The sequence below is a fragment of the Salarias fasciatus genome, chromosome 5, assembly GCF_902148845.1.
Source record: "Salarias fasciatus chromosome 5, fSalaFa1.1, whole genome shotgun sequence".
NCBI lineage: Eukaryota > Metazoa > Chordata > Actinopteri > Blenniiformes > Blenniidae > Salarias > Salarias fasciatus.
The window spans coordinates 28,945,899-28,960,739 of NC_043749.1; the positions used below are offsets into that span (position 1 = coordinate 28,945,899).

The window sequence follows — 14,841 nt, forward strand, 5'->3', positions numbered from 1 at the left end:
TGTATGATTTTACACACTCGCCCTGACAACATAACTTTAAGCAAGGAGAACTGTCTTTCATGCCGATATGTCACGTTGGGTCTCAGTGTTGAGTGTTCTTGCATAACAATTTGTTCTTCCAAATTTTCACAATTTGCTTGGTCATTTGGTGGACCAGTGTTTGTCTTATCTTTCCTGGACGTGACGGCAAATCCCTAAAGTCACCTTCCTGGTTTTAACGTTTTTGAGGATGATTCAGCTACAGTGAAAAGGGTTGAAACAGTTGTTCTCACTCAATCTGTGGAATTAATTTGGTTACGGTAACAAAGGCTAAAAACGATCTTTGATATTGTTTTGCAGGGATTCCAGCCATGTAGTTTTCCTGATTGATACAAAAAGTTGTTTCTCACTCAAAACTGATAAAAGCTGAATACTGGTGGGCACGTCAGCATTGTGCAGGAACAACGGCTCTTTTGGTGCTGTGATTTCACCGTAACGTAACAGCAATAACCTCATAAAGTCAGATTCAAATGAACTGAATCTAACTCTTCAGGAAGCTCAGAGAAGATGTGGATCCTGGAAACACAAACTGTTAATTGCTCTGAGAGCAAACTCCAGGGGCTTTAGGAGCTTTGCTACAATAAGGCAAAAAGCTCAGTTTCATAAATGAAAGACACGAAAGCAATCACACATTACTAGAATAGTTTATTTTATTTCCAGGAACAGAACAGAGAAGAGACGTTTGCATCTGATCAGTGAATAACGTCAAACGTTGCGAGGAGGAAGCGTCTTCAGACCAGGAATGAGTGGTGAGAGCAGAGCTGCAGGAATCAGACAAACGATCAGACACAAACCAGGTGTTTCTACATCAGCTGCCCTCAGATTTCTCTCTCACTCACAGAGGGTTTACTCCCCGGAGGGCCGCACACTCTCGAACACGCCAGCTTCCCTCATGGCTTCGAACTCTTTGGCGGCGTCATATTGTTTGTAGAAGTCGGCGTAGGCCTTTTTCCTGGGCTCTGTCACCATGTACTGAGGGCAGACGGGAGAACAGCTCAGAGCTCCTGATGGCTTCACAGGTTCATGAAAAAGTTTCAATTTGAGGAAGAAATTAAAGGGAGAGTGGAGAACCTCTAAGGGTTCCTTCATTGAACTGGGAGCTGGAAAGTTACCCGTTTGGGAATCTCCACCTCAAAGTGGTAAAAGCTTCAGTGACAAAAATTAAAGGCATCTTCTTTAGATAGTTAAAAAAAAACAGCTTTGCTTTTAGCAGTCAGACATTCCCAGAGATTATTTCAATCAGGAAAACTGTGTCCAGCAGCAGCAAGCTCAGAGAAAAGGGTCAAAGCAGAATATGCCAGAGGTAAGAGGAAGTAACGATGCCAAACTTCAATAACAAAAGTAAACAAAAAGCCTCTGGTCATCAGTTGTTTTGCTGAAAGCCTTTTCTAACCCAGGTAATCAGGTACAGGTCACATGTGCTCTCCAATAATAACATTTCTTTAATAAGAGCAACAGAAACAGGTCCTGCTTGATAACGTGCATCGGCTATGGTTGATATCAGTGGGGAGTAGAATTCAATGTCAGAAGGTCATCTGACTGCTCACTGACCCACGAGGATACGTTTTAATTTTACACAAGACGTGAAGATAATTAACCTGCTCAGAAGGATCGAACTCTCACCTTGAACATGATTGCGGCTGCGATGGAGAGAGTGAAAGCGATGGGCAGGTGAAACCTCAGGCGCTTTCCCAGCAGCCCCCTCATCTGTGGCTTTGCCAGTGACATGTTGGATGACCTGCAGAAGAAGAACTGCTTTCAAGGAACTGGAGAGCCACACATCAGGACAGAGCTACACATTAGGGCTGCACGATATTGGAAAAAACTGACATTGCGATTTTTTGGGGGCTTGCGATATATTGCGATATATATTGCGATATTAAAAATGGAAGAATTTTCACCAGATGACCTGAATAGCTCTATTTGGGGAGATGGCCACTTGAGAGAAATACGTGGTGTTTCATTCCGCTTGTCGAGCATGCGGATCATTTTTTTAAATCCCTCTTTAACGATCGACGGTGTTCAATGGCACCATGTCTTTCGCTTGGTAAAAAGTTATTGCATCCGTAATTTGTCGATGCTGTTTGGAGTTCCTATCATACGGTGTTATGCTGGCAAAGGCTTCTGTAATTGTTTTTTGAGAAGATGAAGTTGCACCTGGGGTCTTTGGTTTTGCACTGGAAATACAGGAGCTTGTGATGGCGTTTCAAATGGTCCAACAGGTTTGACGTATTACCTCGTGTTGAGGCAACCACGACGAGGCACTGTCGGCAGATAACGTTTTTTTGTTCAGTATCGTCTTTTTTTATAGCCGAAATACATCCAAATTTCACATGTTGGCCTTTTTTTGGGGACTAAATCCTCCGTCGCTTCCTCCTGCATTTCGCCTGTGTTCAGAGTGTAGCCCGAAGCCCCCCACCCCCGCTGTGGAGGAGGGATTGGGCCGGTGAGTACCAAGCAGGAGGGAGGGAGTGGGGGTGCGGAGCATGGAGCAGCTTGCTGCTTTTACGAAGCAAAACAAAAGTTAAAAATAATAATTAAAAAAAATTAAATATTGCACATCCTGCGATGTGACTATTGCACATGCACACATTGCGATGGCGATGTTCAAACGATATATTGTGCAGGCCTACTACACATCCATCTGCTCCTCTGAGTATTTTATATTTAAAGGTTACAGAAGATCTAATTCAACTCCCTGATCTCCCCCTTCACTGATCTCCATGCATAAATAGTATTGTGGTCAGGATCTGATGAATAGAGGCTGTATTTTCATTTTAATCCCTTTCACTGTGCGTATGCGAGTGTTTATCTTTGTCCTTAAAGATCAATGGAGACTCATTTCCCATAAATGTAACTATTCGTTATATCGTTACAGTTGTACTGTCATGGTGATAAAGCCTTTATGTCCCTCAAAACCAACTTTAAATCTGTTTAAAGCTGTAAATTGAAGGAAATACTAAAATATCAGAAAAATAGAAGTTAATGTTGTGAAATTTCCCAAAAAAAGAGTATAATATAGAGTTTGTCCTTTGGCTTTAATCAAAGCATCTGTGCATTTATTTTTTTTTAATTTTGCCACATAAATCATATTTATGGTGTAGTTCTCAATTAACGCTGCTTACTGAGGGGAGGTAGTGCCAAGTAAAGTGAAGATAATCTTTTCGGCGGGATGAAGCATTTTCAGATTATTTTTGAAGGTTCAAGTGTGTGTGATTGTGGTCAGTTCTAAGTTACTTCCTTTGGTCTAGATTTTCAGTTAATGTCTGGTTACAGGTTACAAAGTGAGTTAAGAATCTCTGAACTCTACGTGATGAATGAGATGAAGCTAACAGCATATCGTAGCACCATTTCTGTCCAGTTAACAACATGAAATACACGAGTTCACATACGTACAGTAAAGACTGACTAAAGTCTGGTCTTACACTGCTAGTCATGTGTCACTTTCACAAATGACAAAACAATTAACAGAATTCGCCCACAAGTTCTGCATTTTATACAAAAACAAACCTGATGACAAATAAGAAAAATCAACTGTAGAGCAACTGTAAAGAGTTATGCTGTTAGTGTTTTATTGCCTTAAGGTCAATGATCAGCAGGGAGATCTTAAGTCAGAGTAATGTCGACGCGTTCTTCAGGAAGTTTACCAACATACTGAAGAACCAACTACACGGAGGAAGTCTGTCAATTTCACGTAAAATTAATCACATTGTAAACGTAGCCACTGTTAGCACTCAAGGGTCAAAGTGTCGTCAATACAAAATAAACGAGACGTATTGATAAGGTAAGGTATTATCGACGATTACATGGTGAAACCGATTCTTAAATTATACTGATTAAGTTATTTTTCCGATTTTAAATAAAGAATAGGAAGCTATCACTTAGCATGCCGCTATTGTGAGCTAAACGAAAGCTCGCTAACTGGTAAAACACAGCAGGGCAAACGAGGAAACTGTCAAGACATTATTAAAATAATTCAAAACGCGATGTATGTTGTGCAAAAAAGCAAGAAATTCGCCTAAACTCGCTAAAACGTGGCGGATACTCACAGTTTGGACTCACGACCTTCACAGAAACGGCTAACTCGGCTCAGCGCTACCGGAGGAAGATGGAGGGGAAGCGTGGAGGGACAAACTTGATGGGAGGAAACGCGAAGCGGGCAGGGCGGCTGAGGACTCCGAGGGCAAACACGGGAACCACGGAGGGACAAACATCATGAGAGGAAAGGCGAAGCTGGAAGGGTGGCTGAGGACACGACAGACAAGCACTGGGTCAAAGGTCACAGACGTGTCAACAAGAATTATCTGATCAAAATACATTTTGAATCCTGTATTGATTGATTGTTCACACATTACTTACAATTTTTTTTGTTTCTCTCTTTAGTTCTTTTGAACCCAACAAATAAATATGTGTATCTTTTTTTCCAGTGAAATGTAAATCACAAATTTGGGTCTCTGTATTTATTTGCTTTCATCCTGCATCTTATTATGGCTATATGTTGTCAATATTGCAGCTGTGTTACATTTGTTGGCCTTTTCATTTTATGACACCTTTGAGTCTGATTTAGACAGTAGGCACTACATGTCTATATAATGGTTTGATTTTAAAGGAATTTTTAATCTTGCTATTACTGTAAAAAATGGAGCGACAAACAAAAATAAACCCGGTAAAAATGACATAAAGATGAAATGTTACAAGTTCTGATGCCTGAACAGAATGTGATTTAACATTAAAGATTATGTGGTAATTTGTCTAATAATTCTAATTGGTTTGTTTTCCATTCTGATTCATAGTGTTATCTTTGACCAAGCGTTACAAAATGACATGCCATCACTATTATGTCTGGCATTTTTCCATTAAGTGAAGAAGTGAGGGTTTGCTTTACATGTGAACATGAGTGTCTTTGTTTTGTTCTCCCGTATTTCATTTTGACAAGCACACTTGTATTCCACCATTTACTATCTATAAGGATCGTGGACGTGAGTTCTTGAATTTCTAAAGTTAGGACAAGGCATGACACTTTTACCTTTATTCTTCACGTTGACATAAACACTGTAGTGTTTAGTTCTTTCAAAAATACATTCATTACATTCAGTATGTGATATTTAGAAAGAATTTAGATAAAATGATTTATGATATTATGGGATAGTATGGGATGTGTTCAATTAAATACCAGTATCTAACCTTCTGCAAAAATGTCGTTACAATAATAAGAAAAATTCAATTCTCATGTTGATTATTTTTTTCACTTTAACACCACAAAGAAGGTAGACAGGGGCCGCATATGGCCCACAGGCCACCTGTTGAACATGTCTGGTCTGACTAGCTCTATTTTTAAATATTTCAGTTCCCTATAAATGGATCATGTTTTCAAATTGTGTGCATGGATGTTTTGCAGTACCACACTGTGGCCACAGGAGGGCAGCAGAGCTCCATCAAACTAGCTGAAATCTACTGATCATGAAATATTTTAAACTCTATTTGTTTTTTGATCAGTTTCAATTAAACTTTAAACTTCCATCGTGGTTTCTTAAAATTGGTCTGAATGCAGGGATCACAAATAAGCTGATGGAAAAGAAGAAACAGGCCACGCTGTTAAATCTCTTAGGTTAGGGTTACAAGTTGATTATAAAAAAAAATAAGAGAAAATTGTTTATTGTGTTAGGACTTTTTGAACAACTTGATTTTCAACAGCAGATTTCATGACACGTGTTTGATCTATGAATGGACCAATAAAGTAGAATACCCATTCATTTAATTTCAGGACATTTTTCCATGGTGGAACTGACTTTCTGGAAGAAAATGCTAATAAAAAAAAACTATCGAATATTAATTGCAGCTAAAAAAAAAAAAAAATCTATTATTCGATATGATTATCCCTCTGATTGAAAGATAGTGTGTTGATTCAATGACAAATAAATAATGGGAAGAATTTTCTACTGACTTAATTTACAAAAGGACAAGTTTATTAAGATGTGGTCAAAACTGCAAGATAATGTCCCAGCAAAACTGGGAACAGATGTTATAGTATTTTCTGACTCTCCAGAAAAATCCGACTCCCCCTTCACTCCGTGGCCATTTCACCGGGTTTTCTGTTTTACAATTACAAGCGAACCGTAAACATGTTTTATTTAAGCATGACTCTTCTCACCTTCATGCCCATCACCAGTGCAGCCATCGGGGGAAATGTGACGTTTGCTGAGCTTCACTCTTATCAGGACCTTCCTTTTTCAAATGTCATTGTTTTTCACGTCCCCATTCATAATTGTTTACTCACATAAATCCCAACCTCCTGAATCAAAATCCGCCACCTATATAATGCAAGATATTGTTGGCAAAATACAGTTTGTCTGGTACGTACAAAGTGTTTTGAATAAGTATAGTACTTAAGAATAAAGTCATTAATTGCTGTTATTATTGTTGTTGGTGTTGTTTTGTCGGTTAAGTTAACTAAAGAATATGCAGTTGTATAATATGAAAATAAAACAAAATGTGACTCCCCCTTTATAGCGGTATACGGGTCACAGGTAACTCAGGATGATGGGTTGATAGAAAACGTGGCTATGAGGAAGCTCATAAACACAACCACACCAAAACCCAGAAAACAACCCCCTGTACATGTCCCACAATAGGCCACTCATCCAAAGCCGCCACTACAATAATAGCAATATTTAAAAAAAACGTCAGCCTTCAGTTTATGTTTAATTTTGAGACCCTGTAGTGTTTCCGAAATCAAAAGAGTACCATTTGTCACCGTCTTGTCTTTGATTACTCGCTAAATAATTTTCTACCAACAACGCAGGTGAGCCGCTGATTTCAGCACCACGGACAGCGGCCCTGCTGTCTGTGAACCGTAAACAGCGACCGCCTCGTTCCCTGTTTGTTGTGGCTGTTAAGAGAGCTTCGTGTCCTTTTACGAAATGTTTTAATATACCAACTGGATATTGTACTTTCTGAACGCCACTTCAGGAGTCGTGCAAGCCAGAAAATAAGGCTCCTCCAAAAGCGATGTGCAATTATAAGCCCGTTAGTGATTTATTTTAGTTTGTCTTCATCTTTTCATCAGTCTTTGTGGTCGCTTGTGGTCAGTAGTTCAATTTCAAATATTTCAGCGTTCACTAAATATTGATGCTTTATTGAAATTGTGTGAAGCGATATGCTGCAGTAAAACACCAAGGCCACAAGGTGGCAGGAGAGCTCCAAACTTGGAGAACCAATGAGCGTGAACTCCTGTTTCAGCTCTTGATTGCATTTTGCATAAAGCTATTTATCTATGAAACCAGGTGATGCCTAAACATTTAGATTTGGAGATGGAGGGTATTTGGTTTCTTTTTTAACAGGGATATTATACAGAGAATGATGAGAACAGTCATGGATGCTCAACTGAATGGAAAGCCTTGCAGAAGTCTAAGAAAAGTAAGAAAAAAAAATATTTATATATATGTATATATATATATATATATATATATATATATATATATATATATATATATATATATATATATATATATATATATTATTGTTAATCACACAATTTTAATCAATAAGACTGATTACCAGTCAGATATTGTATATTGTCATGTTTTGATCTTCCTTTGAGAAATCCTGATTGAGAAACACTAATAACATTGGATATGTGTTATTTTAACCTTGCTGCGTTTTCCTTGATGTAAATTTAATTATGCCTTGTTTTATTCTGACCATTAATTCTTTTTGAGTAATACATTCATTCATTGCCTTAAATAGCCTTAATTTCTTCACAGAAACAGAAGTGTTTCCCCCTGAACTGTCACCTTATCGTGGTGGAGGAGTTTGAGTGCTGTATGATCCCAGAAGCTGTGTTGTTTGGGACTTTACGCCCCCGGTAGGGTCTCTCATGGCAAACCGGCCCTGGGTGTGGAGCCCGACTGAGAGCAGCTCAAAAGCCTTTATGAGGGTAAACACTAAAACAACTGTAGGGTCTTCCGGTATGGCGTAGACAGGGATAACAGACCCTGGGGTCGTGTCTGAGGGCCTGTGAGTCCAGCCTCTGCTCTCTCCTATCTTCTGAGTCAAGAACCAGTTTGGTTTGTTCGATGATGTTGGAGTTACACATTTAACTTTGTCTTACTCAGCTGATGTGTATCTCATAAAAAATGGATGTGATGCTGTGAAACTATTCAAGTTATTAATTGTTATTAAGTTTAAACATTTTGGTAGAGAAAGGCAATGTACAGAGGCTCTGAAGGGACATACAAAAAAGGAAAACTGTCTGAAATTTTGGCTCCAGGCAACAAAGGGTCAACACAATGGACTCATCAGCAGGGCAGGATATTTCACTTTGAAATACACATTCAGAAATATTCATAAAGTTACAGTATTTGCTTGCTGGTCGGCACATAAGTGTGAGACAGGTAAAGAGGAGACTCTGTTCACACAACAGTGTTTTTAGAAGAAAACAGAAAATCAGTTGTATGCCTTAAAACCTGAATTGTCTTCATCAGATTTTAGGACTGTTCAATAAAACAGAGGAAATGAAGCACAGTATTCACTTGTCTGTCAGTTTTATTTATAGTTTCTCTCTTCTTTAAGCAATTCTCTCTTTAAAAAACAAGGGAAAAAGAAATCAATCATTGCAAAATGTTTGCCAGTCGAGTCCTTTCAGGAGATCCAATGAAGAAACTACGGCTTCAGAAGCTTCTTTCACCCTGCTGCCTTCTCAGCGGACCAACCGTGGGAGTAAGTCTATGTCCAAACCAACGGTCCAGCCTGCTCTGGGCAGGAAGTGTCCAGCTGTGTGGAGGTGGGTGACTCAACAGGGTTCATTCCTATTTCTATCAGATAAAGAAGTTAACACGGTGACTGATTTCCAGGCAGCCTCCATCCTCTGTAGTTCCAGAGAAACTTATCCTGTGGATCCAAACTGAGTTCCTGCCTCTTGTCAGTTTCACCGGTGAGAATTCATTCAACAGGTCGGTAATGTCTCGGACCCTTCAGAGCTCACAGGTTGAACCCTCCTGGTGCTGAACCAAGTGTTACTTCGTCAGGAGCATTTCGGAGGACAGCGGGGAGCCGGACGGTCGAGGGGGAAGCATCACGGAGGCCGAGGGGCGTCGTCAGAAGTCGTAGGGTCGAACCATCATCATGGTGGAGCGCAGCGAGTAGCTGGGGCCTCTGAAGTGGTGCCACTTGATACCGTTGAGTTTGCGGATGTTGTGGCCGACGTTGTAATAGATCCCGTTCAGGTTGGAGAAACCACAGGCGTCAAACCACCAACCTGATGGGAGGAGAGACTCTGATCATACACTTAACATAAACTCTGCACTTCAGAGGAAAAACAAGAGGAGTGAAAAGTCCCTGAACCAGCTAAAACGAACATGTTAACTTTGTTGGGGTGTAGGCTCTTCACATGTTAGAAATATGTTTAAAATATAACACCAGCAACAATATGTTGACCTTAGAAGTCAGTAATTCGCTTCTCATGCAAAAGTACATTTGTTCCATGTATGTTAACACGTCAAATGGTGGCGCCATTACAGCCCATCCTGAGTCAGCCTTAAAGGTACAGCATGTAAAAGAGAACTCCGAGAAGCTAAACAAGCAATACAGCTGTTGTAATACCACTTTGTACCACAAGGTGGTGCAGTGAGTAAAGTCCTGTTAGCTTGAGAACCATCTGCTACAATCTGATTTTCTTGTGTAACTTTATTCATTTGTATATTTAGTGTTTCTTCATTTCTAGAGTGCGATGCAATATTCAGTCTGGATCTGTAATGAATCACAAATGCTCCACAGACATAAAAACTTCCTGAAAAAAAACAATAAAATCCAGCATGACTGATTTTCCTGTTTGATAAATGATGCTGATATTATCTTTACATTTATGAGCAATTATCATACTGAAAGTTTTAATCGAGTAAAAACATTTTTTTTCTTTTTCGTGTTTTCTCAGCTTTGACTTTTCCTCTTTCTTTGCTCACGCTATCTTTGCTCTTTCTCCTATTCTGTTGCATTTCTCTGTAAATCACGGTGATATTTAATGACGTTCAGGAACCTCTATTTTGTCCTCGGGGTGTTTAAAGTTTTTGCTGAAACAATTAAGTTAATCTGTGACCGTGACCCGTGGAGCCGAGGCTGAAGATGTGTTTGTGTTGGCTCTGATAGGAAGAGACCAGGAGGACTCTGCAGGCCGAGGGACACAGATGTCTGAAGCACCACAAAACAGCGTTTTCAAGTGAAAACACAAAACCCTCAGTGCGTTTTGGGGGTATGTTCAAATGACCATGGTGCTCAGAGCCACCGAAAACCTAATGCCAAAGTGGAACGTTTTGAAAATGCTCAGACTTTGTGATAAACTGAGTAAAATCCAACTTTTCTAGAATGCTGCGACTGCGTATGCACACAAAGGCTAGAATAAACAGTTAATCATTTCAAGACTGATGCTGTATAAATGCAAAACGAAAATGCTCTTTCACTTGGACCATTGTAAGCAGGGCCTAAAATTGGGATTTTCCTGTTCTGATTTCCTCGTTGATGAGATGAAAGTTTGAATTAAAACTAAAAAAAGTAATATGTTGCAAGAACATTGAGATTGTCCCTCAGGATCTGCAGTGTATTTGACGTCTTCAGTCATATTCTCCAACAGTTCCAGCAGATTTTAGCTGCTGTTGACGCTGGCGGCTCTTTGCCTCCTGCGGGACTCTGCAGCCGTTCAGCAGGACACTTTACCTCCGGTGAGCATCAGGGCACATTTACAGTGGTCACAGTTGTCGTTGTCGTGGTCTCGGGTGCTGAAGCCGGTCCCGAGTGTGTTCAGGCTGCTCTGCCGTCCGGCCGTGCCGCTGTAGCCCCTCAGATACACCCTGAGGGGGGAAACACCGGCCAGTGGGGAAGAAGTTATCTCACACTCATCTCTTCAGAGCTGTGTGAGGGCACAATGGATGTAGAGCACTGACTCCCAACAGGGGGGGCAATGATTCATCTGTTTAAAAGAAGGCCATTGATTTCGCACTTTTTTTTGCTGAAGTTTGAAAGTAAATGAAAATCCCCCCTGTGTGTGTTACCTGTACTGCTGTCTCTCGCCGGTCAGGCTGAAGCGGTCGTACTGTGCGTAGGCGGAGTTTCCTTCCCAGTCCCTGAGCTCCACCCTCAGAGAGTACTGACCCTGGGAGCTCAGCTGGTACAGAGCCTCGTTACCCAGCCAGTGTTCACCAAACACGTCCCCAAAACCCTGCGGGAGGACGAGACCAGGCGTCAGCGCACCGCCTTCCCCTCAGACTGACCCTGGGTCCCCCGGCGAGACAAACCCACCGTCCTGTACTCCCCCCAGCCCCTCTGGAAGTCCACACTGCCGTTAAAGCGCCGCTGGAAGACCGTCCAGCCTCCGCCGCTCGTCTCCATGTCACAGTACACCTTCAGGAGGAGGAACACACACTCTGAGGACTTCACACACACACCATGTATGGCCAGTGTGGGAGATCCTGTCCTCAGATATGAAGTCAACTTCTGCTACTCCCCAACATCACATCACTGCTCGTACTCTCACCTGCTCTGCTCACACTCCCACACACCAAGACGTGTGTCTGTGAAGTCATTTTCATGCTGTATATATCACATTACACCGCTGCAGCTGGTTATGTTTTACATCTCAGTGCATTAGTACGGTTGATAATAACAGGTTACACCCTCAGAGAGATGGAATGGGTTAAAAACACCATAGAAAGTGAAAACTGCATTGTGATAAGAAACTATATATACTATATGCCATGTTTTGAACTGTGGGAACAGTTTGCTACAGGACTTTCTTCATTCACACTGTACACTGTTGCCTTCAAATGTCTGACAGACACTGCAAAAAAATGTCAAATATATATGTTGTGACACGGTATCAATGCAGTAAATGTAAATACAACCATAAAAGAATTGACAGTCATGTTCAAACTTAATGACACTTTGTTTTTAAGTTTTTATGATTTTTTTAAAGTGAATTTATGAATAGTGAGTATACCTGGATGATTTGATTCTTTTTACCTGCACAGGTTCGGTCCTGTTCCCGATGTAGATGTGATACAAACCGCTCGTCGAGTAACCGGACCTGTAAACATCTGCACAGTCCTTCCACATGTGGCTCCAGCGAGGGGAGCCTGCAGCAAATGGATGAAGTAAAGGCTGATGAGTGTGTGTAGACCTGTGGGGCTGGTCACCATGCTGATGAGTGTGTGTGTACCTGTGGTGCTGGTCACCATGCTGATGAGTGTGTGTACACTCTCCAGGAGCTGAGCCTGCTGCCTCTGCAGAGCCGTGTTGTTGCTGCTGGCGACTTTCAGCTGCTTCTCCAACGACTCGATGGCCTCCATCTGAGTGCTGACCACCGACTGGAGGAGCGGAGATCACAGTCAGCTCACAGCTCAGGTCAGGTCCCAGTAAACAATCACCTCATTCAGAAATCACCAGTTACATTTCTTTAATTTTCAGGTTACAAAAAAAAAAAAAAAAAAAAAAAAAATTTGTCTACAAGATCAATCTGCATTCCAAGTTCTTAAAAATAGCTATTCTAACTATCAATTATGATCTATTGAAAATTCCATTGCAGTAAAAGTGAGTTAAATGTAAAAAAAAAAAAAAAAAAAAAAAAAACTAATGCAGCCATTTGTAAATGCTCAAGATTCGTATTTCATTTTCAATAAAATACAAACTATACCTTACAAAACATTTAACCGTGTCAAAGAAAATATGAAATTTGAGGCTGAAATAAAGTTGGAAGGTTTATCAAAACGGAAAAAGTTTGTGTTTTTATATTCTACTCTCAGAGTTGTGATATTAAAATGAAGTGATCTGGTTAAAGATGGAGAACTGGTCTGAATGAAGAGAACCTGCAGTCTGTTCTTCTCCTCCTTCATGTCCTCCAGCTCTCCCTTCTGCTGAGACTCCAACATCCGAACTTTACTTTCCAAAACACTGAAACACACAAACAGCAGGTTTGTTTACTGTAAAGAAGAGACTTTCAAACCTCCCCTGTCATGTCGATTCCTCTGTTCAGTCCTCGCATCTCAAACGGCAGCCAACAAACTGTGAGGATGTGGTTTAGTTTCATCCAAAAGTTAAACCTCTTATAATGAGGATGATTTGGCTTTAGGCCCTATAGAATTCTACAAAAACTTAAAGTGAGTGAAAACTTTTGCAACTTTAACTTTCAGAGTCTACATGGTGCGTTTTTGCAGATCCTGTCAGATAATGATCATTTATGTCAGACAGATTTACATAAATGCACAGGTAATATATAAAGGTATTCGGGCTGCACGATATCATGGAAGCATAAAACAAAAGATAATGTTGAGAACTGCAATACTAATGTGATTTATGACCAATTAAACCTCATTAGCTGATGATTACTAATGTCTTTGTGCTGTGAGATCTGATCTCATTCACCCAGAGACACTGTTTTCTGCTGATTCTCACCAGGTAACACAGCTCAATCCACTCTGGTTAAAAGCTGTAAGAATAAGATATTTCAAGTGTTACAGCATCATCCTAGTCAGCAGGAACATCCCTAATTCACACATTTGAATTTCTTTTTAATTTATTTTGTTTCCATCACACTCACTTCACACTCGCTGCTCCCCTTTTCACACGTGAAGTATTGAGTTCTTGGTGCCAGTCTGTTTAAAAAGCTTTTAAACCTTCAGCTCAGTCAGAAATAGAAGCATTCTGGGAAATGTAGGTAATCACAGAGGTGGCAGGTTAAAGGAACATTAGCAGCGATGAACCATTCATATCAGCAGGAGACGGTTAAACACAACTGTGGTATGCAGGGAGGACGGAAACCCGAACTGTAAATGTCCGACAAATCTGAGTGTAATGGAGTTCAGGTTGTAACTCCTGAATTACTCCCTCCAAATAAAGATGAATGACCCGAGCCTCGGCTCCTTCTGCCAGATGGGAGCTCTGGTTATCTGTGCAGCTGAGGCAGCAGAGCAGCTGCTGAAAATAGACTCCAGCCCACAGTTACATCAACAACACTGCGGCCAAAGCAATGAAACCCGATGAAGGAGTGGCAGCGGCTTCACAGCAGAGCGCCGGGCCAGAGAAATGGGTGAGCGTCCAGTTTATCTGGTCATCAGAGCAAAGGATCAAAGCAGAAGGTGAGGAAATGAGTGTTTTACATTCGTGCTTCCCAGAAAAAGTCACAATCTGGCTGTAAGTACGACATCGGGCTCGTGATGCTAAAAGCAAGATATGTGATGGTGGTAAAACAAACCTTGACTCAGCAGAAACAGCCACTCTGCAAATCAGCCAGACGTTCCCACATGTGGCTTCAACACTTCAGTGCTCATTGGAAGGCAAAATTACTTTGACTCAACTGGAAATCTTCCAACTACTAAACTACTGTTCTTTGAGGTAGAAAAATACATAAATATGTATATAATCTGGATGTTCGAGGGAGGAAGATGCTCTATAACCTGAATGATTTAAATTCACCGCAGTGCTATTTGGAGGTATTATTTTACTCAAATTCTGATTTGAAATGCCAAATGTAACACCAATGAATCTGAATTTCCTGACAGCTGTGAAATGACTTCAGATCTCAGCCTCCATCATGTCTCTAACGCCGACCGATGTGTCTTCCATCAGCAGCTGCGCTTTGGTCACATTAGGAGCAGAAACCCTTCGTCAATGGAACGCAGACTGATGGGGACTGTGTGTGTGTGTGTGTTTGTGTGTGTGTGTGTGTGTACACTCTCATAAAGTGTGCACAATTAGATTTCCAAAACTGCAAAGTTATGCAGCTAGAATAGTGTGTGTGTGTGGGTGGTGTTTGTTATA

General features: G+C 40.8%; 2 protein-coding genes across 2 annotated transcripts in view; both read right to left on the reverse strand.

Moving 5' to 3' along the window:
- Positions 1-667: 667 nt before the first annotated feature.
- On the reverse strand, positions 668-4,213 carry cox6c (cytochrome c oxidase subunit 6C). Its single transcript, XM_030092027.1, has 4 exons — positions 4,089-4,213; positions 1,663-1,777; positions 879-1,011; positions 668-800 (listed from the first exon to the last, which is right to left on the reverse strand). Exons 2-3 carry the CDS (start codon positions 1,765-1,767, stop codon positions 886-888), a joined length of 231 nt encoding a protein of 76 aa, XP_029947887.1. The 5' UTR covers positions 1,768-1,777; positions 4,089-4,213; the 3' UTR covers positions 668-800; positions 879-885.
- Positions 4,214-8,578: 4,365 nt separating this feature from the next.
- The window catches only part of angpt4 (angiopoietin 4), a 30,914-nt gene continuing 24,651 nt past the window's right edge, over positions 8,579-14,841 (reverse strand). The window contains exons 4-10 of the mRNA XM_030091819.1: positions 12,891-12,975; positions 12,245-12,392; positions 12,049-12,161; positions 11,329-11,430; positions 11,082-11,248; positions 10,747-10,880; positions 8,579-9,295 (exon numbers count right to left, since the gene is read on the reverse strand). Of these exons, the coding sequence (XP_029947679.1) occupies positions 9,135-9,295; positions 10,747-10,880; positions 11,082-11,248; positions 11,329-11,430; positions 12,049-12,161; positions 12,245-12,392; positions 12,891-12,975 (910 nt within the window). The 3' untranslated portion in view covers positions 8,579-9,134. The remainder of the gene's footprint in view (positions 9,296-10,746; positions 10,881-11,081; positions 11,249-11,328; positions 11,431-12,048; positions 12,162-12,244; positions 12,393-12,890; positions 12,976-14,841) is intronic.